Here is a 23,473-nt window from a genome sequence, read left to right as displayed (position 1 = left end):
CTATCCTCGTAAATGAAAATAATACTGTTTTCCCAGGCTGTCCTTCTTATGAGCAATCACCCTCATAGGTGCTATCACCCGGGGGCCAAGGGTCTGCCCGGTGGTAGAAGTCTAACTGGTCCCCTTAGAAACTGGCCTGTGACTTTGGCCTCAGCAGGGCAGGAAGTTTCCAGCCATTTCCCTCTCTGTCTCTGAGTCCATCAATTCCACAAACAGCAACAGAGTCACCCCCACGACAAATACCTTCCCGGTCCTCGTGCTACTCCCCAATGCTTCTACACTGAAAGGATTTATATTTCCTCTCCTGGAATCCAATCCACAAATGTTTCTGACTCTGGAATACTGATGGTAGTATTATAGCTGGAGTGGCAAAGTGATATGCAGAGGCAATAACTATCTGTGGGATGGGCCAGTTCAGGGTGAGCTTCTTAGAGGAAATTATAATACATTCCAAGCAGGCGGCAAGCAGTGCCACCCTGGCTATCTGCAGCTGATTCGGTGACAATCCAATTACAAAACGTATCTGATCATTTCATACATTGTGGCAACATATTGAGATCAGGAGGCCCTTCAATTCAGGGGAGTGGAGTATTCCCCTCCATGCTTGGCCTGCTCCTCATGGGAGCTTAGAACATACATAAGGCGATGGCAGCTAATAAAATAATACCTCTGTTCATTAAGGGGTAAGGTATTCACTGGCAAATGTGTTAGGTCACAGCAACAATATACCAGGAAATAAGGCAAGAGGGTGCAAATGGGAAAATCTCTTCTAAAGACGCCTAACTGGATTGTAAGCTCAAATAGCAGATACGCATTGAGGCCCAGGATAATTGGTCCTTTATCTTCTCCTTATAAAAACAAAGGGTTATTTGCCCTTTAAATGGACCAATGAAATTAAATCGGCACCCTGTGGTGTGCGCTGAATACATAATCAGAAATTTGAAGCGATTAAAAAGGAGGAAAAAGCAAAAGCAGAAAAATCTAAAATTCTGAACAGCGTAGAAAAACAACCTAGGAAAATAATGCAGTTCCAAGTAATCACTCCTCATGGTGCAGCAGATCCCAGAGCAGCCAATTCTGCTCCTGAAAGCTGAGGGTCACCAGCTGGCTCCACAGTTCGTCAAAAGCAGCTTGGCTTTGGGGTTGCCCCAGAGGAGGAGAGGGAAGGGATGGGGCATGGCAGGGCCAGAAAGTAGGTGACTCTCCACCAAAGAGGAATTCACAACACTTTAAAAGCAAAAGCAGTACTCCTGAAAAGGAATGTTTCGTGGTACTCAAAATGTCTTTTAAAGTATATTCCCTGTAATCCTTCCAAAGCTGCTCATGTTGAGATCTTCAGAGAAAAAGCACAACAAAAACCTCATCATACATAAGCATAGCAACTCAGCCTTTAGAAAAGAAAGTCAGTGCCTGCTAACTGATGAACATGAAGCACGGTAAATTAAAAAAACCCAAAAAACTATCTTCCTCCTGATTTCTAATTTTGATGGCCAGACAGACACATAAATATTTGTTCAATGAGTGATAGCAGATTGATAATACTTTTCTGTACTAGCTGGATAGATGAAAGAGAAGGGAAATTGTGTTATCATTTAATTATTTTTTGCATCAAATATATTCGTATGCTCTATTCAGAGAAAATATTAATTATGCACAAGAGAATTTTGACTGAGAAATCTCAGAACACTTTAGAGAACTGCATTGTGTAGAATGATTCAGGTGGTCAGATAAATAAGGAAAAAGATAGGCACACAGAATGAGTCCCAAAGAATACGTCCTTTTTTTTTTTTTTTTTTACTGTGTCATAACATTTGTATAAAATACAAAATACAGGTAAAGTGATTTTTTTGTTAGATACCAGAACAATATTAAACCTTAAGGGGAGTCACTAGAATGGGACCAGAGAGCTTCTGAGTGTCTGGCAATTTTCTGTGTCTTTTTTTTTTAAAACATCTTTATTGCAGTATAATTGCTTTACAATGGTGTGTTAGTTTCTGCCTTATAACAAAGTGAATCAGCTATACGTACACATATATCACCATATCTCTTCCCTCTTGCGTCTCCCTCCCTCCCACCCTCCCTATCCCACCCCTCTAGGTGGTCACAAAGCACTGAGCTGATCCCTGTGCTATGCGGCTGCTTCCCACTAGCTATCTATTTTACGTTTGGTAGTGTATCTATGTCCATGCCACTCTCTCACTTTGTCCCAGCTTACCCTTCCCCCTCCCCGTGTCCTCAAGCCCATTCTCTAATAGGTCTGTGTCTTTATTTCCATCTTGCCCCTAGGTTCTTCATGACCTTTTTTTTTTTTTAGATTCCATATATATGTGCTAGCATAAGGTATTTGTTTTTCTCTTTCTGACTTACTTCACTCTGTATGACAGACTGTAGGGCCATCCACCTCGCTACAAATAACTCAATTTTGTTTATTTTTATGGCTGAGTAATATTCCATTGTATATATGTGCCACATCTTCTTTATCCATTCATCTGTTGATGGACACTTAGGTTGCTTCCATGTCCTGGCTATTGTAAATAGAGCTGCAATGAACATTTTGGTACATGACTCTTTTTGAATTATGGTTTTCTCAGGGTATATGCCCAGTAGAAGAATACGTCCTTTAAAATGTCTTATAACTGGAGGTTCTTAGTGAAGGCAGAACCATCTAGAGGTCACCTCTCCGCCTCCAACCAAGAATACATGGAAGAACCAATTTTTTTTCTTTAGATTCCATATGTATGTGTTAGCATACGTTATCTATTTTTCTCTTTTCTGACTTATTTCACTCTATACGACAGACTCTAGGTCCATCCACCTCAGTACAAATAACTCAATTTCATTTCTTTTTATGGCTGAGTAATATTCCATTGTAGAACCTAGGGGAAGGACAGGAATAAAGACACAGACGTAGAGAATGGACTCGAGCACAGCACAGGAAGATCAACTCGGTGCTTTGTGACCACCTAGAGGGGTGGGATAGGGAGGGTGGGAGGGAGACGCAAGAGGGAGGGGATATGGGGACATATGTATATGTATAGCTGATTCACTTTGTTATACAGCAGAAACTAACAAACACACCATTGTAAGGCAATTATACTCCAATAAAGATGTTAAAAAAAAGAATACATGGAAGCCTTCCTGAATAAATCAAGTGCATCTGCTTTCTAGAGAGTAAGATTCTTCAATTTTTCTAAGGGCCTCTCCTCGTTTTTCTAAGCCTCTTACAAACCAAAAACCCTTTCACTGCTAAGGGAGTACATGTTTTGTTCCCTCCATGTTTCTCCCAGGTACCTGTCAGAAGGCTCTGCACTTGGTATGCCCTCATATGCCACTGATGCCTGGCCAACACCAATGTTCCGTACCCCCCATACCACTCTGGAGCTGAGACTCCTTCTTAAGGACAGATGAAAACCAACATGGGAAGGAATGTTGGCCCCAGGGCGAGCTTCCGGGGTGAAGGATAGCAAAACATAGTCCTAGAGTCACTCACTGGGTCTGTAGCATTGGTTTGGGGAGCCTAGGCACCATAAAGCTTGATCTTTAACCAACTTCATCAGAGGTTCCGTTTAAAAGGCAAAAGAGGCAACTAGGCCCCAACTGTGCACAGAAACAGAAATCACAAGCAATAAAATAAAATTAAATATTCATAATCAACTAATTGCTGGTACAGTTGGCTGCTCTGCCCCCCCAGAGAAGGCATCTTCTATATGATTTCCAAAGTATTTAAACAAGTGCAGCTGTAATTATTATTATTCCTATAATAATGGGGTTCCTACAGATCTTCATATTTTTACATGTTATATACTCATTATAGCTAATCCACAAAACATCTCTTTAGGGTATATAAATACTGTCCTTGCCAGTATGCTGGAGGGGAGTGAGAGCTCAGAAAAAGGTAAAGTGAAGGTCACAGATTCAGTCAGCAGCGACTTAGGAAACAGAACTGGAAAATACTGCTTTTCAGCAATTATTCATAAATTCTTACCAATTTATGTCATCAGCTCATTAAATGCTTACAGTATAAACCACATATCCTGATCCTGATGCTAAAGTAGCAGAACATGTGTTATATGTTTCCTGGCTCTCTAAAACCTTCTCAGCCATTGGTAGAAACTGATATTCACATATATGCGGCAAACGGGCCACAGCTTGGTTGAGGCACGCTATGATCAAGTGCCAAAATGGGGGCTTCGACCCAAGTGTTGCTGCCACTCAGAGAAGAACTAGGTCTCTTGGGGGATGAAATGGGCACTGCAAGCTCCATGGAAGAGGGAGCTTCAGCAGGTTTTGAAAGGTGGGCAGGAATTGGAACGGTAGAGATTTGGGAAATGGCATCCCAGGATGGGGACGCAGCATGAGCAAATGCTCAGCAGCAGGAATGAAAAAGAAGGATGTCAGGAATAGAAAGACCAACCAGGCTGGGGTAGAAAGTTCCTGCTGGAGAATTGTGGGAGACAATTGTGGGTCGATCATAAGCCCTAATGATGGAGGACCACAGGGTAGAAAGCAAATATGCACTATTTACTGAGCACCTACCATGTACAGCTCCGTGTACCATGTTTTTCTAATGTGAATTCCAGGTTGAAGATTTTGGACTATCTCTGACAGGCAACAGAGAGCCAAGGGCCCAGCTGCTGGGTCCCAATACCTAAAATCAGACAGAGTGGGCTCAGTTATCTCACTCACATGTCCCTGGTCAACACCTGAGGACTTACTGGAGTGTTTTTATGACTAAATATGTAGCTTCTCTCAGGCAATGCCATTGTCATCCAAAAATATGAAGCCTTTAATTTTGCATGGCATTGCACAAAGAGAATTACAGAGGCCTGATTCCTCTTCCTCTTGGAGCAAATGGACCATTCTGACATGGTCAGATGTACACACTGGCAGCACATAAAAGTCACAAATTTAACACATGACTGAGCAGCAAAGTACCAGAGGGGGCTACGTACTCTGTCTACAGCTGAAACTGCATTCTACAAGTTACATGTGTGTACTTAATTCTAGCTATTTCTAGCTATTTTTAGTCATATTCTTCCCCGTGGAGCAAGTTAGACACTTCGGGAGACACAGTCTTACTTTCAAACCACTGAAGGAGCAGCTGCAGGGTCTGTGAAGAGGACCCAGCTGTTCTGTGTTACTGCAAAAAGTTAGAGAAGATTCCATTTGAATGACACTCTGCACCAGTAGTTTCTCTTCTCAGCTGACACATGGATTGAGTTCCAAAAGAAGTCATGTAATGTGGCCGGCGCACACGTGGCCTGGGTACGAGAGCTGCCCGGTAAGGCATATAAGCTCCAGGCTGGAACCGAAGGACTGGCCAGCATTGCTAACCCCCAGGTGTGCTCATGCTTCTCACAGCCCCGGCTCCAAATTTCAGTGACACATGTTCCCTAATCACTCCCATCTGAGATACTGGCAACAGAGATTCCACCAGCTCCATCCCCAGATGGCAGTTCAATGGGACTCCAGCTGAATGGGGAGGAGGTGAGTTCAGATGGAGGCTCCTAGGGTCTAGGGAGGAGGGATGGATTGGGAAAACAGAAGAGGGAATAACATGGGACTTCTGCAGGAGGCGATAAATAGTGAGGACATAAATGTAGATCAAACCAGTTCTAGACTTGGGACAGGGCACAGAGCTACAATGGTGTAAGGAGTTAAAGAAATACATTTGATTTAATGACTCACAACATGTATGCATATATTTGATAACCAAAACAAAAGTCTGATGAAACAATATTTACCCTGACTACCTGGATACACTTTGGCATTTTTCTGTTTTATTTCATTTATATTTTTAAAGGCTAGGTCATGACTCACTACATTGATTTCATAACCCACTACATTGATTTCATAACCCACTAGTGGCTTGTGCCCTGCAATTTGCAAAACACTGCTGTAGGGAAAGGAAAGGAAGATTAGTTTTCCTTTATCTTTCCTTTCCCCCTTTTCAGTCATAGATTCTGGCCTGGAACAAGTCAGAAGTGAGGTTGAAAGAAAACGGGGACTGGGATAAGAGTGGTGAAGGTAATACACAGGGAGAAGACAAAAGTGGGGAAGAAAGGTGAGGTCTGGCCGTCACTGGGCCAGCTCTGAAGGCCCGGGAAGGAGGTCATATGAAAGGGAACTTGAGAGTAGAACTCCACAGCTCTGGCATCCGGCACAGTACTTGGTGCTGTTCAGTATAATGACAAAATACCTGCTGAATTGATACACATAAGTTAGAGGCTCTTTGAACATTAATGCCCTGTAGTGGTCCCACGTGGAGAGGCAGTCTCTTGGGAGATAACCGAAAGACTCAGATCCTTCCTGAGTCCTCCTGCCAGCCCTCACAATTTACCTGACCTGTGTCGTGTTGCCTCAGTGCCCAGTTCTCGGTTAGAATTAATCTGATAAACCGCTCCATAAACATTCCCCTTCCAGGCCACATGTGTCATTTAACAGGGAATTTCACCATCCTAGCCCAGAGAGGTGGGTGTGTTTCAAACCTGGCAGCAGGCCATGGACAAGACAATTGAAGGCAGGAAGACTTTCCAAGGACCCTCAAACCACACTACACGGCAACTACCTGCTCTGCCTACGCATTGGCAGTTTCCATGAACTGTTAGACAATGCCCCCCACCCCACCAAGATAAGTATGAAAGTTGCTAGTATGACGCCTAGAACAGAGTAAGTACTGAATAAATGCAGGTTATATTAGACTCTAAAACATTTAGTTGGGTAGGCACAGCAGGCAACTTTAATAGGACCTACTAGCCCAGCACTGCCTATGATGATGGAAACGTACCATGTTGCACTCACTGGCCAGTACATGTAGCTGTGGAGCACTTGAAATGTGGATAGTGTAACTGAGAAACAGAATCTTTCATTTTACTTAATTTCAAATAATTTTCATTCAAATAGCCACATGTGGCTAGTGGCTACCAGATCAGACAACTCAGGTCGAAGACAATCACGAGACATAGGAAACACATTTTGAGCAAGTGGTGCCCTGGTTAAAAAGCTGGGTCTTTTTCTAAATTAGCCTCGAGACCTGAAATTCCTCACTGTTGTGGCCTCTCCCGTTGCGGAGCACAGGCTCCGGACGCGCAAGGCTCAGCGGCCATGGCTCACGGGCCCAGCCGCTCCGCGGCGTGTGGGATCCTCCCAGACCCGGGCACGAACCCGCGTCCCCCGCATCAGCAGGCGGACTCTCAACCACTGCGCCACCAGGGAAGCCCGAGATGTTCTTTTTTTAAGGACAAAGGAGATTGGGGGGACTTATGGGTGCGGGTATCAGAGGGTTTTGTTCTCAGATTCTAGCTACAGTACCTGTAGTTCCCAATCAAAGTGCCCTTAAAATAGAGCGTAGCTAGATCCCGTAATGTCCTGCAAGGGCCACTGAGAGCTGCCTGCATGTCAGCCATAGGCTTGACAGGACAGACACCTCTGACGGGACTTCTTTGGCACAATGTTCCACACAGATCCAGAATATCCTCCCGAACCAGGCGCGGAGAATTACTGTCAAAAATCCAACCAGTTGAATTCAAATTAGAAAACGTGCCTTAATTTAAACTTGCCCTTTTTTCCTAGAGGAAAAATGAGTTCTTTGCTCTTCAGGCTGTGAACATATTTGAGGGAACTAAGGCTGTATAGATTTTTAATGCAGCAATAAGAGGAACTGTTTTGTATAACTACCAATTCTCGGTGTTGTGAAGATGGCTTTTCAAGAGTTGCTTCCCATCAGGGTTGCATTTGGGAAATTTTACAAGGCTGTTTACAGTTTGTTTAAGGTCAACTAGCAGGCAGGGAGGCTAAGGACCACAGACCCCAGAAACTAATCAGATATCAATTATTCTACTGTAAAATGGGTAAGCCACTTGCTTTCTGACAACAAAAGGCGATGAATCAGCTTTTTGACCTTAGGCAATGACACATAACTTGATTTGGAGGGTGGAAAGGAGCAGTTTCCCAATTGCTCTGGTGCTTCATTCTTTACCAGAAGGTATTTCTCTGTCTCCTCTTAGTGTCCGTCCTCTTCTTCTTTTACTCCCGCCCCATAAAACACAATAATAAACAGTAAAGATACATGGTCAGAGATGATGAGACCAGGAGAAAAGAAAATCATTCCAGTTATTTTTTTCCCTGAAACTCAGATCTGTGAAGGTGTCTGAAGAACAAAGGTCAGTTTTAAGAGTTATTTGTATCGCCTACACTGTAAGTGTGTTAAAGATACACTTGGAGCAGACTGAAGAATTCTGCCCAGTGTACTTATTACCTAATTGTCATCATCCTGGAAAGCATAGGGGTGAAGAATGAAGTAGCGTGGCATTTGATTCTGTCCTTGACCCTGTCTTCTTCAGCACTTTTGTCAATAATTTGGATAATGCTACCCAAAGCAGGCTGATAAAATTTGTAGATGACACATAACTGGAAGTGATAGCTAATAAACTTGTTAACCAAATCAAGATTTAAAAGAGTGGCTTGGTGCTTTGTGACCACCTAGAGGGGTGGGATAGGGAGGGTGGGAGGGAGGGAGATGCAAGAGGGAGGGGATATGGGGATATATGTATAAGTATAGCTGATTCACTTTGTTATACAGCAGAAACTAACACACCATTGTAAAGCAATTACACTCCAATAAAGACGTTAAAAAAAAGGATAGAGATTTAAAAAAAAGAGTGGGTCAAAACCATAAGGACATTTTAAATGGGAAAAAAATGCAAAAAAATTAACAGCACATATCCAAAGTTAGGGGAAGCCTGGCTTGGCAGAAGTCCCTTAACAAGATACCTGGGATATAAATTCAAGACTACAGTATAAGAGTAGGCTCCACAGAATTCTACAGTGGACTGGTTAAAAAAAAAAGTCAATGCCATCCGAGGCAGAGCTGATAAATACATGATGTCTAGTCCCAAATGGGCAGTGAGAAAGCATCAATTCACTGTCTTCTGGATGGGCTCAACCTCACTCACAGTGTGGTGCTCAATCCCAGACACCAGACTCTTTAAGAGTGACATTTAACAAACTGAAAGGCGTCAAGAGGAAGATGGCCAGAGTGGTGAAGGCCTGGGATCTATGGCATAGATCTGAAGTGCTAAGAGTGATTAGCCTGAACAAGAGAAGGCACAGACAGTTGGGATATATATCTTCAGATATTTGAAGGCCTGCCATTAGATAACAGAGTAGATATTTCGGTAAGCCTCAGGCAAAAAGAAGGAACTATAGGTGGTGAAAGTTACAGAGGCAGATATGTGCTCAATATAATAAAGAAATTTCTAATAATTAGAGCTGTCTAAAAGTAGAATGCACTACTTTGGAAAGTGGTGAGTTCACCATCATCAGACGTGTTCAGGAGGCAATGGAATGCCCACCTGTCAATCAAACTATAGAGAGGATTTTTGCATTGCTTAGGAGGGGGTGACCTAGGCCATTACACTCAACATTAAGAATGTGATGCTGAGGAATTCAAACAGAATGGGAAATAAAAGCATGTCTTCCTGACTGATAATGAACCTAAACATTTTATTATGTTTATAGTGTTTTGGTTTTAATTATGAAATATTTCAAGCATACATAAAATAACAGATAACCATTAATTAGCTTTTAAGAATGATTTTTGTTTAGGGGCCCAGCTCACCCTCGCTTCTATCCCAGCATGGGCTGCAAAATGAAAGAAAATGGCTCTCAAGTTCTGTAAAACACAATATCAAACTTGAAGCTCTTATCTGTCAATGAAAAATCTTAGGGCTGATTCAAAGGCATCATAAGAGTTCATCACTTTCCTGCCCGGCTTTAGAAACTGTTTCATTTACTGTGACTGGATCACTGGATCAATTAGTTTTTCAGTTAAGAGTTGTAGGGCTTCCCTGGTGGTGCAGTGGTTGAGAGTCCCTCTGCTGATGCAGGGGACACAGGTTCATGCCCCGGTCTGGGAAGATCCCACATGCTGCGGAGCGGCTGGGCCCGTGAGCCATGGCCGCTGAGCCTGCGCGTCCGGAGCCTGTGCCCCGCAACGGGAGAGGCCACAACAGTGAGAGGCCCGAAAAAAAAAAAAAAAGAGTTGTACTAAAATCCTGTGTAAAATGAGTTGCAAGTCAAGACAGGCCCCTGACAATTTTAGATGATTGATGGAGATACGTGGGTGAATAGCAGAGATGGAGGCTGGGAAGGAAGAATGATGATTCTGTGGAGTTATTTGTTTATGAAGGTGATGAGTACTGAGAGTCAAGAACCAATAGCACTTACTCATTGACACTTAGATAGCAGCTCTTGTAAATTTTCAAAGGAGAGTTTCAGCTATTATTTCCATTTATTCTCAGTGCATCCCTGTGAAGTGGACAGGACAGGTGTTAGTTCTGCTGGCTTACAAATGACAGACCTGAAGCCCAGTGAGGTAACTGGCCCAAGACCACACAGCAAATTAGGGACTGAATCATATAAAAACCCATTGCAGTGCAAAAGCACTGAGACATAATTTTTAAAATAATATTGAGAGCAGATAACATTTATCAATTGAGCACAGACTTCTATGAGAGTCACACACTTTGGACATATTTATTTAATCCACACAACAATGCTATGGGGTAGGTACTATCAACCTAACGGTTATAGATATGGAAATGAGGTTTGAGGAGTTTAAGTAACCAGCCCAAGGTCAGTAGCAATTTGACCTCAAAAATAAACTCCAATTTTTTTCCACATCCACTGCCACAACTCAAATCCAAACTACTATTGCCTGTCACCTAGACTGCAGGAAAGTATCCCAAATATTGTCCCTGCTTTCATTGATGCCCCCTTAAATCTACTGTCCATACACCAGCCAGATAAATCTTTTAAAAATATAAATCAGCTCATGGAATATATATGATCAAAATCCTTCCATGATTTCCTCCCATGGTCCTTAGAATAAAATCTAAATCCCTTACCAGCATCCTACAAGGTCCTTCAGGATTGGGTCCCTGCCTCCTGCCAGACTCATCTTGTACCCTCTTCCTTATTGTCCACACTCCAGCCAGGCTAGTCTTCTTTCAGTGCCTCAAGTACATCAAATGCTGTCCTCCATCTGGGCCGTAGCAAGTGCTATTCTCTCTGCATGGGATGCTCTTCTACTCTCAGGCATCAGCTCAAATGTCACATGGTCAGATAACTCTCTCCTGACCTAATCTAAAGTCACCTTGTCACATAGCCTCATAACACCCTAATACCTCCCCTTCATAGTACTTAGAATATGGTAATCACGCACTGGTGTGATTCTTTTATTACTATTTGCTGCCAATACTAGACTGTAAGCACCATGAGGACAGAGATCGTATCTGTTTTGCTCACTGCTGTATCCCAGCACTTAGACAGTGTTTGTCACGCAACAGGAACTCAAAATTTTATTTGATGAATGAAAAAGCAAAAACTTTAAACTCCTGAGCTCCAGTCCTTAACCATATGTCTTGATATAAAAGGGCCTTAAAAAGCCCCTCCTGGGCTTCCCTGGTGGCGCAGTGGTTGAGAGTCCACCTGCCGATGCAGGGGACACGGGTTCGTGCCCCGGTCCGGGAGGATCCCACATGCCGCGGAGCGGCTGGGCCCGTGAGCCATGGTCGCTGAGCCTGCGCGTCCGGAGCCTGTGCTCCGCAATGGGAGAGGCCACAACAGTGAGAGGCCCGCATACCGCAAAAAAAAAAAAAAAGCCCCTCCTTACCCCAACCCATCTCAGCACTTCTCCTGCCATTTCTGACATTGCTATGGAAGGGTAGTTTGCACTTAGAGTTGCAAAAACGAATTTTCCAAAATATGTGTGTTCATATGGTAATGCCTGCATTTGCAAGACGCTGTATTCAACTTGGATCAAATGTTAATAATGAGTGTTTTCTTTGCCAGCGTTCAGATACATGCCACGTAATTGCAAAAATAACTAGTTAGACTGTCGGAAGGCAGTATGCTCCTGTGAGAAGAACAAAATGTTCAAGGGAATTAACCCAAAGATGGTAATTAAACCATGGAATCATCAGCTGGAGATGGGGCTGACACCTTGTTCTGACTCTGGAACCTATAAGCACCCACTAGAACCCAAGACCAAAGGATGTTCAAGCAGATGGGGGAGGCTGATCTGTATGAACCCAGGGGAGGTATGAACTGGCTTCTACCCCATGCCCACCCACCACCTCCATCCTTTATCTGATTTTTCCCCTCCTACATCCCCAGGTTAAACACAAATAGCCAATTTGAGAGCAAGCCCAGGGAAGAACCTGCCTTATGGAGGGCTTTGAAGAGTCCACTCTTCCTAACTCTTCATTACTAAAACAACTCCTTTGGGATTACCTAGATATGTGTGCTTTTTCACTAGGATAAGGCCTTGTTCTCTGTGGAGAGGAAGTCGTAAGCCAAACCTGTGGTTATCAAACCGGGTGGAGGAGGGAGATGGGAACAGGGAGTGACGATGCCCCCGGGGGATATTTGCCACTGTTTTCAGGCATTTGGGGTTGTCACAACTGGCGGGTGGTGGTGGTACTACTGGTATCTAATGCGTAGAGGCTAGGGGTGCTGCTAAACATCCTACAGTGCACAGGACAGTCCCTCACAACAAAGAATTATCCAGCCCCAAATGCCAATAGCCCCGAGGCTGAGAAACCCCGAACTGACTCATTTGCAAAGATTCATTTATTAGTCCATAAACAACTCATACACAGAGCAGGTTCTTGCAGAAATGGGAGCTGGGATGGGTATATTTTGATCATACAGTTGGACAGAAAGGAGAGAGAGTAATCTGATAGCAGTGCCAATGATAGATTGGGGAAAAGACCAGAAGCAGGTGACCTACTGTCACAGTCTGAGAGGGAGGGCCTAGAACCTGACCTGAAGATGAACAGGAAATAGATAACCCCCCTCCCACTGTTCTGTAGAGGTAGAATTGATGAAGCACCACAAGAGAATGGTATAGGGGAATGAGACAAAGATAACCCTTAAGACTCTAGCTTGGGTGACTGAAAGAAGGGTGGTGAGCAGATCTGCAGGTGGAGGGTGGGAATGGAGAAATAATGCGCTGACTGTGTGACGCCATGAAGGCCTCTAGGTGAGGCTGTTTTATTAGCGGCCAGAAATGTGGATCTGGAGCTCAGGAATGTGTCTGAAGCTAGAGGCACCTATTTGGAATTCATCCACGTGGAGGTAGTGAGATGAGACCCCCGGCCTGGCACGTACCAGGAACTCCATAAATTTTAAACAGTAAGGCAGGTAGAGCCAGCAGAGTTTAGTGCTCTTGAAACAGGAGAGGGGAGTTTCAAGAGGGAGGATGTGGCCAACAATGTCTAACGCTGCCCAGCAGTCAAGTCGAATGACGGCTGTGAATAGAGTTGGATTTGGCAGGGAGCAGGTCATCATCCAACTTGAGAGAGCAGGTTCAGTAAAGTGACGGGGGCAGAAATTAGGTTGCAGATGCAGACTGCTGCAAGGTTCTCATCATCCCATCATTAGCGATGATGGTAAAGAAGGAGTTAGAATGATAGCTTATGGAGGTGGCAGGGATTCAGGGGGAGATGGACTCTTTTAGCAGATTTTTAGCCTGACAGGAAGAAGGCAGCATAGTGAGGATAAAAGCACACACCTGAATAGCTAATAGCCATTATGTATCTCCTGAGTATGTCAATTGCATTTTTGAGCTTCTATAAAAGTAAGTGGAGGGCATGTAGAATTGGGATTCGATGTATCATCTGGCATTCAAGAGGCCCAAGAGGTAAACTTAGGTTCGATTTAAGGAAGAGCTCCCTTGTCATCAGAGCTGCCCTGCAAAGGAAGCCCTGCCTTTGAGTAATGAGCTCCCATATCGCTGGAAGTATTCAAAGAGAGGTAATATGACCTCACAGGATGTGGTTCCTGTACTGAATGGGAAATCAGATTAGATCTTTAGTTTCCAAACCTTTGGACTTCTCGGATCAGTAAATGTTTTAAGCAGGGAAAAAAAGTGAGTGAAGCATAGATCAATCTAGAGAGTTAGCAACTTTTAACTTTTGCTATGTTAAGTACCTTAGTTTTCTATCTACTACGGTAACATATTACCACAAATTTAGTGGCTTAAAATAGCACACGTTTATTATCTTCCAGTTCTGTAGGTCAAAAGTCTGGTAGCCATCTCACTGGGCTCAAATCAAAGGTGTTGGCAGGGCTGCACTCTTGTCTGGAGGCTCGCAGGGAGAATTCACTTTCTTGCCTTTCCCAGCGTCTAGAGACCACCTACTTTCCTTAGCTCATAGCCCACTCCGCCTTCATTCATAGCAATGGCTGGTCAAGTCTTTCTCATATCACATCACTCTGATACTGACTCTTTTTTTTTAACTTCTGCCTTCCACATTTAAGGACCCTTGTGATTACATTGGACCACCCAAATAATCCAGGATAATCTCACTATTTTTATATATTTATTTATTTATTTATGGCTGTGTTGGGTCTTTGTTACTACACGTGGGCTTTCTCTAGTTGCAGAGAGCAGGGGCTGCTCTTTCTTGCAGTGCGTGGGCTTCTCATTGCGGTGGCTTCTCTTGTGGAGCACAGGCTCTAGGCGCACGGGCTTCAGTAGTTGTGGCATGCAGGCTCGGTAGTTGTGGCTCGCGGGCTCTAGAGCGCAGGCTCAGTAGTTGTGCCGCACGGGCTTAGTTTCTCCGCAGCATGTGGGATCTTCCCAGACCAGGGCTCGAACTCATGTCCCTTGCATTGGCAGGTGGATTCTTAACCACTGCGCCACCAGGGAAGTCCAAATCTCACTATTTTATTTATTTATTATTATTTTTTTTTATTTTATTTTTTCCGTATGCGGGCCTCTCACTGTTGTGGCCTCTCCCGTTGCGGAGCACAGGCTCCGGACGCGCAGGCTCAGCGGCCATGGCTCACGGGCCCAGCCACTCCGCGGCATGTGGGATCCTCCCGGACCGGAGCACGAACCCGTGTCCCCTGCATCGGCAGGCGGACTCTCAACCACTGCGCCACCAGGGAAGCCCAACTCTCACTATTTTAAAGTCAACTGACTAGCAACCTTAACTCTACCTGCGATCTTAATTCCCCTTTACCATGTAACCTAATTCACAGATTTGGGAGATTAAGACATGGACATCTTTTGGGAGGCCATTATTTGGCCTACCACAAAGGGGGCATATATAAATATTATATATATATATATTATATATATGTATATATAATATATATATGTGAAGTCATATATATATATGAGTGGTATCATCAACATCATCATCATTTCAGAAGAGAAAGGACTCTACAGACAACACCCAGACAATAGAAATGATACAGAGAAAAGGACTGTTTTTCCTAAAAATGAACAGTTGTCAACCTTACCCTAACACACACACACACACACACACACACACACACACACACGGATATTTCACCAAACTGGAAACTTCACCTTGGGCCAACATCACAGCTTTAGAAAACATTGGACTGCATGATCTTCCATCTCTAAGCTTCCCTGAACCCCTGGAATTCACTGTACTATGGTATTACCTGGAGGACCTTCCTGTGATATATCTCTATTGGTTCCTCCATAGCTATGTTTTTCTCCTTCCTTCTTGTTTCAAGTGTGATCATTATGTCAGCAAGAGACTTCAGTTTCCTTCTTTCCCCCAATTCAAAAGGCTATGAAAAGTGTTCTGTAAATGATATGGATATCCTGGGTCTTTAGGGTAATCAAGGGTAACCATATTCTGATCTCTAGGGTAATCAAGTTGTGTGACATTTTTGTAATGATGCCTTTTGGAATATGGGTGATATAATTAGCTGCCACACTGTACATTAACAATACCTGTCCTGACCCTACAGACTTGGGGACTATAAATATAAGTGTGACAGCTGGCTCCAGGCTTGCTTGTCACTCACCACTGAAGGCAACATAGCCGGGGAGCTACACCAGAATCCCCAGGAATCCAGAATGTGGTCAGAAGTGACATCTTCAACTAGAAGAATTTGGTGTTTCGCTAGTAAGAAGAGATGGAGACAGGCACTCTTAGGAAGCAGACAACCGTGATATTTCATGCTGGGAAGGCACAGAGGCCCCGAGTGGAGACAGCATTTTACCAGCACGAAGGCATTATATAGGGAGGGGTAGAGTCAGAGGACAAAGTCAAATTAGCAGGGGTTCTTTCTTAACCCATTGCTACCCAGAAGTGACCCAGGAGTGAGAATAAGAAAGAGCACTGAAGAAATGTCTAGGGAAGGTGAAAGAGAAGAAAAGCTGTGCTACCTGGGTACTCAGTGTGAAGTCAAGGGCAATGGTTGCCATGGGGAGGGTGAACTGATGGGGTCAACAGAGGGCAAAGTAAAAAGAGTTGGCAAGAGGAAAGAAACAGAGAAAGAACTATTTAGTTGCCAAGTTATATGTTAGGCACCATGTATTTTGTATGTACCGTTTCATTTACTCCTCACTCCATGACAATAACCAAAAGCCACATTTATAACTAAGACATACTTTACATTTTACTTATCTCATTTATTATTGTCTTTTCCCCTCACTAGTACATAGGTTCCCAGAAGACAGGGTCCTTTTTCTCTCCTGTTTCTCCCACTACCTGTAACAGTGTCAGCACATGGTAGATGCTCAGTACCTATCTGTTGCATGAATAAACAGCTAGCATAAAGTGCCAGGCACTGTTATAGACAGATGCTTCCCATGAATGAACTCATTTTAACTTTCATGACCAATGCTGAGACAGGCACTATTATCCCAATTTTACAGATGAAGAAACTGAGTCAGAGACACAGAGATATTAAGTCACTTGCCTAATAAGTGATGGATTCAGGATTTCAACCTACACCGTCTAACTCTAGAACCTGCCTTCATAATCTCTATTTTATACTGAGGCTCAGAGAGGTTAAGTTGGGCAGCTTAAGACTGGCAGAGCCATGACTAGAAGCGAAGTCCGCCTGCCCCTTCCTTTACACTTCACGGCTTAATAGGATTGCCAAGACAACTATTTCTTCCATCATCATTTTACCAGAGGCTAGTCTCCTGAGATAAAGAAATGGGTGTGGTTCATTAAGGATTCAGATAAAGATAACACACATCGCCCCAAAGAATCACGAGTCCCAAAAGATCACCCAACAGTCTGCCACCTGTTCTCATTGATATATATTTTCTGCTTTTGAATTTTATTTATTTTTTATACAGCAGGTTCTTATTAGTTATCCATTTTATACATATGAGTGTATAGATGTCCATCCCAGTCTCCCGATTTGAGGCTGGAGGGAACTGAGAGCAGCAGCTAGTGGATGAGTCATGGGAACCCCCTGGTGGATCCGTCTATGCTGAGAGCTAGGCGTTGAGGTTAAGTCACTTTCAGGCCAGGCAAATCCCGACCCATGCTGCCCTACGTAGCTCTGGAGTAGGGATGGTGTAGAGATGCTGCTAAAGCATTTCTGGGAGACTGGTTCATAATTCATTGTATGACCTTGTGTCAGACGCTTCCTCTCCTTGTGTCAGTTTCTTTAGGTTAGGGAGGTGTCAGTGGAACTTTGTGTTGAATCATAAGAGCTCCACTTTCTCTCTTATATATTGGACTTTTCCACATAAAATTTCATTGGGAGAAAGGATTCTACACTAAAAACTATGCTTGAAAAATCCACTGAATGAAATAGTATTTAAATTCCTTCTAGCTCAAACATTCTAAGAACTTAAAAACATAGACACTGTCCTTTGGGTCAGGTCAGTGTTCCATTCAGCCCTACTTTCTGCAGCCAGGAAGAGGCCCAGGGATCTGCTGTGAGAGGCCATTCACAGGTCCCTTTTGCCCCAGCCTCCCGCAGACGCTATTACCCCTGTCTTCACGTGGCAGTTGTCTTCCCCATTGGGCCTTCTACTTATGTTACTTGCCTATGTTGAGACGGAGAAAGTGTAACTATGCACAACAGTACTTGCAGGACAGCCGCACCTCTGTTTTATTCGTAAGGAATAGAACACTTACTGATTTTCTCCTAACACTCTTTTTGTCGACATCCACCGCTGTGTGTCTGCCTGCTAGATCACAGTAGCCGAGGGTTCCTTGAGGGGTGCTGCTGATCTATAATCCTCCTAAGTCCCCTACCTGAGCTGTGACCGAAGCTGTAAGCTTAGTTTGGAATTTTTTAATTTTCATTGGGCTCCCTCACACCTGCTCACTCATGCATTTTTATAAGTTCTTCCTTAGTCTCATTCTGTTTGTCATCATACATAGGCTTAAAGATTTCACTGGGTGCTCCTGCCTGGAGTCTGGGTTTCACATATACAAAATGACTCCCTCCTTATAACGTTTTTTTTTTGTTTGTTTGTTTTGTTTTTTGTGGTACGCGGGCCTCTCACTGTTGTGGCCTCTCCCGCTGTGGAGCACAGGCTCCGGACGCGCAGGCTCAGCGGCCATGGCTCACGGGCCTAGCCGCTCTGTGGCACGTGGGATTTTCCCGGACCGGGGCACGAACCCGTGTCCCCCTGCATCGGCAGGCGGACTCTCAACCCCTGCGCCACCAGGGAAGCCCCTTATAACGTTTTAAAACAAGGAAAAATAGCATTAAGTTGTTTAGGTGTGTGTGTTTGTATATTTTTTTAAAAAAACAAGGTAATGATAAATAAAAATTTCAGGATAGTAGTTACCTCAGAGGGAGAGAGAGATCAAAACAAGGAGACAGAAACAGAGGAAGAAGACATAAATCAGGTGACCATATAAGTGTGAATTTCTTGCTGGATTGTTTATTGTATTCTATTTGTCTGTCTGTCTATCCTTGCACTAATACCACATGCCTTTTCATATCAACTTTAGAGTCACTTATCCGTTTTTCTTATGGTTAATAATTTTTGTATCCTGTTTAAGAATAACCCGAGATCATGAAGATATCCTCCTGTATTTTCTTCTAAAGCCTGCTTGATTTTGATTGGAATTGCATTGAATCTAAAAATAAATTTGGGGAGAATATTTAAAAAAAAAAAAGAAGACATAAGTCAAACTAAATTATTAGGAATGTTACAGTTCTTGGGTTGGGTGATGGTTCTGTGAGTGTTCACTGTATTTTAAATAAATAAATAAATAAGAAATGTCCATATATAAACTAGTAATGATGAATTCTGCACCCCTGAAGTTCAAAAACAATGATTACAAGAGCAATGCGAGGTTTGTTTTTTTTTTTAAAGTTAACCAGAATCTATGATATACTTTAATTTTCTGTTTCTTTCCAATACATCAAGGGCTTTTTGAAACTCTAAGGGGATCATAGCTATAGGTTTGCCTCTCTCCGAGTTTACTTCTCCCTCAATTATTGTCCATAATTTAGTCAGGTTGGAATTTCCTTGTTGAAAAATATGTTGCATTTCCCCACAGGCTATTTTTATATAGGATTCATTGATCCTCATCTTTATCTTGGGCCTTGCATGCTAGTTTGTATAGATCTAAGAATTACTGGCTACGTCCTGAATCATTTTGGGCGAAAGGCCACGATTGCTTGTTCCAGTCTTCCAACCCCATGACCATTAATAAGATTGGGTTCTGTCTAGGGTTGCCAGATAAAATTCAGGATCTTCAGTTAAATTTTAATTTCAAATAAACAACAAATAATTTTTTAGTATATGTATGAATTTGAGGCATACTTATACTAAATAATAATTTTTATTTATCTGAAATTCAAATTTAATTGGACATTCTATTTATATATTTTCTATTTATGTAAATATATATTCAATATATTTTTATTTGCCAAATCTGGAAACCCTATCTCATTCGAGCCAATAAGTACTCTCCAATGTCACTGTTGGTTTTGGGTCCCAGGGAGTGTGAGTTTGGGAATTGGACAGACAGCCAGGTTCAAATCCTGGCTCCTCCACTCAAGAGACAGAACTTTTTTTTTGGCCTCAGAATTCTTATCTATTAAATAGAAATGATAGCAATACCTCATGAGGTTGCTGGGAATATTAAAAGAGATGATATTTGCATAGTACTTAGTACAGGGTCTGGTACCTACTAAGCACTCAATAGCTGTTATCATTATTATTGTCAATTTTATACAGAACATTATGTGCACTGGCCAAGATTTAACCTAGTACTGTAAAATTCTACATTTACAGGATTAATTTGGGAATGGGACTCAGTGTCTCCTTTGGTGATGACCAATGCAAAGTGGCATCTAGCCCCTTCCTTTTTGTTTTTGAATACTTCTTTTGGCCCCATGTCATGAAATGCCCCAGACTCATTCTCTAATTGCTTTTTCCTTTTAATATAAAGGCTTTTTTGTGCATGTGTTTGGAGGTCACTTAGAATTCCTCAAGTTGGAAGCAACTGTCTTCCCCTAAGGAGGTGCTTGAGTGATTGAGAATCGCCTTTGAAATGCCACCTCAAGCCAATGAGTAATGAGTTTGGCTGATAAAAGGGAGCAGACCCTTTACATTCTCTTCTCTGACCCACCCATTCCCATCAAAACTGACCCACCCACTTTCCCATCTGTCCTGGCATCTAATCAGACATGCTAATGGCTAAAAAAGATTCTATTTAACCCCCCTCCCAAGATAGGCTTTTTTTCAAAACCCTAAACCTGAAAAAGTAAGCCTAACACTGGCTTCCTAGCAGATAAGGGTGACCATGTGGGACCCCTTAAATCACACCCAATTATCAGCGGCTTGTTCTGCCTGCTTTGCATGAATGGAAGGGAGCAGTAGCGCAAATCATCTGAAGATCATTTCCACTTGGTTTGGGAATGCACCACATGGTGTTGTTGTAGCTGATTTGCTTTGCTAATTTTGTTCTACTTAAGCTAATATTGAGATTGGTTCACATTTGTGTGTGTGTGTGGGGGGGGTACGCGGGCCTCTCACTGTTGTGGCCTCTCCCGTTGCGGAGCACAGGCTCCAGACGTGCAGGCCCAGTGGCCATGGCTCACGGGCCCAGCCGCTCCGTGGCACGTGGGATCTTCCCGGACCGGGGCACGAACCCATGTCCCCTGCATCGGCAGGCGGACTCCCAACCACTGCGCCACCAGGGAAGGCCCTGGTTCACATTTTTTAAGCTCATCTGGGCCAGAAGAGGGAAGAGATAGTGGTGTGGCCCACTCTGAGATGAAGGAAAACTGACCACGATCATGAAGGGGACATGAACATTCTATGTGAGGGCTAACAGATCAAGAAGATCAGTGCAAAAGGATCAAGATAGAACTTTGTGAATTACACATGGGCAGAATAGGCCCACCTACCCCGTGGGCACTGAAAAGCTAGTCTTCCCAATGGCCTTCCCAGAATCTGAAATTCTCTTCATTAATAGCCTACATAAAGGGTGGTAATCATGCAATAACTATAGTTAAAGCGTTATGTAACCTAAGAGGAGTAACATTTCCTAGAAGACACATTAGCAGTTCATCTGACTAAATCATCAGTCACTATTGTCACCTCGTAGAAAAAGCACTGAAGGGGTGAGACACAAGACAGTTCTACCTTGATGGGGCCTGGGTATACTAAGAAGCCCCTGGGCAGCTATGGTGGAAGTACAGGAGCACTTGGGTGATTTGGGGGGTGGGCTGGAAGGGTTGCTGAAGGAGAGTTAGACAACTTTCACCTCTTTCCTTCCCACGTTTTTCTTAGTTTCCTGCTCATGATAGACATAGAGAATATGCAGATGTCTCAAATAAATTCTTCCCTTTCTTATTCTCTTCCTTCTGGGCAACTGGACTTTCAAGGGCTTCTAGAGATTTCAGAGATCATTGGTTTTCTTTTTGTCCTTTAGAGCCTAACTATACATTGCATTTCCAACCCTACAAGCTGCAGCAAGGGACCATGGGGCTATTGAAATTTCTTTCTCTTTTTCTCATTGCAGTCTGCTCCCAGTTCTCGAGAGGGGTGTATGCCATCTTTGGATTCTATGACCAGATGTCAATGAACACTCTGACCTCCTTCTGTGGAGCTCTGCACACATCCTTTGTCACACCCAGCTTCCCCACTGATGCAGATGTGCAGTTTGTCATCCAGATGCGCCCAGCCTTGAAGGGCGCTATTCTGAGTCTTTTGGGTCACTACAAGTGGGAGAAGTTTGTGTACCTTTACGACACGGAAAGAGGTAAGAAGAGGCATGTGCTCTCCTCTTTGAATATTCATGTAACAGTGGTGTTCAACCTTCCTCAACTCATGCTTGTCCCCTTCTCTTCCAATAAATCTCATATTCTTTTAAAATTGTAATTAATATTCAAAATGAATTTAAGAGTGAGGCCAAAAAAGAATCAAAACAATAGCCACTTTAGAATCTAGTTTTTCAAATTGTACATGTCCTCCCACCCCCAACTTTGAAAAGGGGTTTCGGATTATCCTCCTGGTTGAACCACTGTTGTCGAAAAACAACCCTTCCCCCTCCCCCAAATAATTTATGTGGTTTACGTACACAAATTAAAAGCAGCTTAGTCTAAAATAGAGAGAGGCCTAAGCTGGAAAGGTTTTGGAGAATTAATCCTGCCAGAGACTATAATTATCCTCATCTCATAGATGAGAAAACTGAAGCCCAAAGAGGAAAAGTGCTTTTTCACACAGTAGTTTAACCACAGAGCTGGGACTGGTGGCAATGTCTCTGGCTTCCAGATCACATTAGGTGTCCAGATTATGGGGCTTCAACAATTATCTGATGGAAATAATGAATGGAGACTGGCTAACCCGGGTTTTGGGGGTGGATAGTTTTTCTAATAGTAAGACATATTATATTGAATCTATTGAGGACAATTATATTGAAACAGTCTCAAAAATTAGGGGTCTGATCTTAAATAGTATAGAGTTAGGTATACACATCATAATGCAGCTAAACAGACTCCTCTAAAACCCAGTTATCTTTGAGGGCTTCCTCAGTAGAACCAAGGGATCCTATCACCGTGAGATTCCAAAAGATGACGTTACTTTATCACTTGTTTGCGTGTAATCCAGGTTATACACAGGGAATGGCTCTCTCTGACTCAGGATTTCCTGACTCAGAGAAAGAAGGAGCAAATGGAAGTCCTATCTGCCTGAGGGGTCCCTGGAAATGACATGCTTATAGGTAACTTAACTTGAAGGGCCATTTTGTTTTTAGGAATCCAGAGAACTCTTCACTTCGCTCTCATTTTGATTCATCATCAAACCCTGTCAGGAAACACTAAGGCCTGTATTTGCTTATGGTACCCACCTCCAGAATATTATCAAATTTCATGAACCTGCAGCAGGAGAGCAGAGTTCTAGTCCATGCTCTGCCACTAACTAGCTCTCTGACCTTGACCAACTCATTCAATCTCTCTTGGCCTTGATCTCCTCACCAAAGCTATGTCCCTTCTTAATGTAATATCTATGATTTTTTTAATATTATACTAGACATAGGACACTTTGTATCTTATTACTAATCCTAACTTACATCTTATCAGTTAATTAGTCAACCAATCTACAAGCTGTTATCAATCCTCAATGGTTTATTCAAATCTCGTGATACATGCTTATATAATACTGTTCCAGTAGGGGTAGACAGAAAAGGACATTCATGAAACA

The 23,473-nt window shown here is 43.1% G+C and overlaps 1 protein-coding gene across 1 annotated transcript in view; it reads left to right on the top strand.

Moving 5' to 3' along the window:
• GRIA3 (glutamate ionotropic receptor AMPA type subunit 3) overlaps positions 1–23,473 on the top strand; it is a 291,582-nt gene that overhangs the window by 53,821 nt on the left and 214,288 nt on the right. The window contains exon 4 of the mRNA XM_060138030.1: positions 21,795–22,034. Within this exon, the coding sequence (XP_059994013.1) occupies positions 21,795–22,034 (240 nt within the window). The remainder of the gene's footprint in view (positions 1–21,794; positions 22,035–23,473) is intronic.

The sequence above is a fragment of the Lagenorhynchus albirostris genome, chromosome X (genome assembly GCF_949774975.1).
Source record: "Lagenorhynchus albirostris chromosome X, mLagAlb1.1, whole genome shotgun sequence".
In the NCBI taxonomy this organism is placed as follows: domain Eukaryota; kingdom Metazoa; phylum Chordata; class Mammalia; order Artiodactyla; family Delphinidae; genus Lagenorhynchus; species Lagenorhynchus albirostris.
The sequence above is the reverse complement of the archived record's forward strand: the minus strand, read 5'-3'. Positions and strand labels throughout refer to the sequence as shown.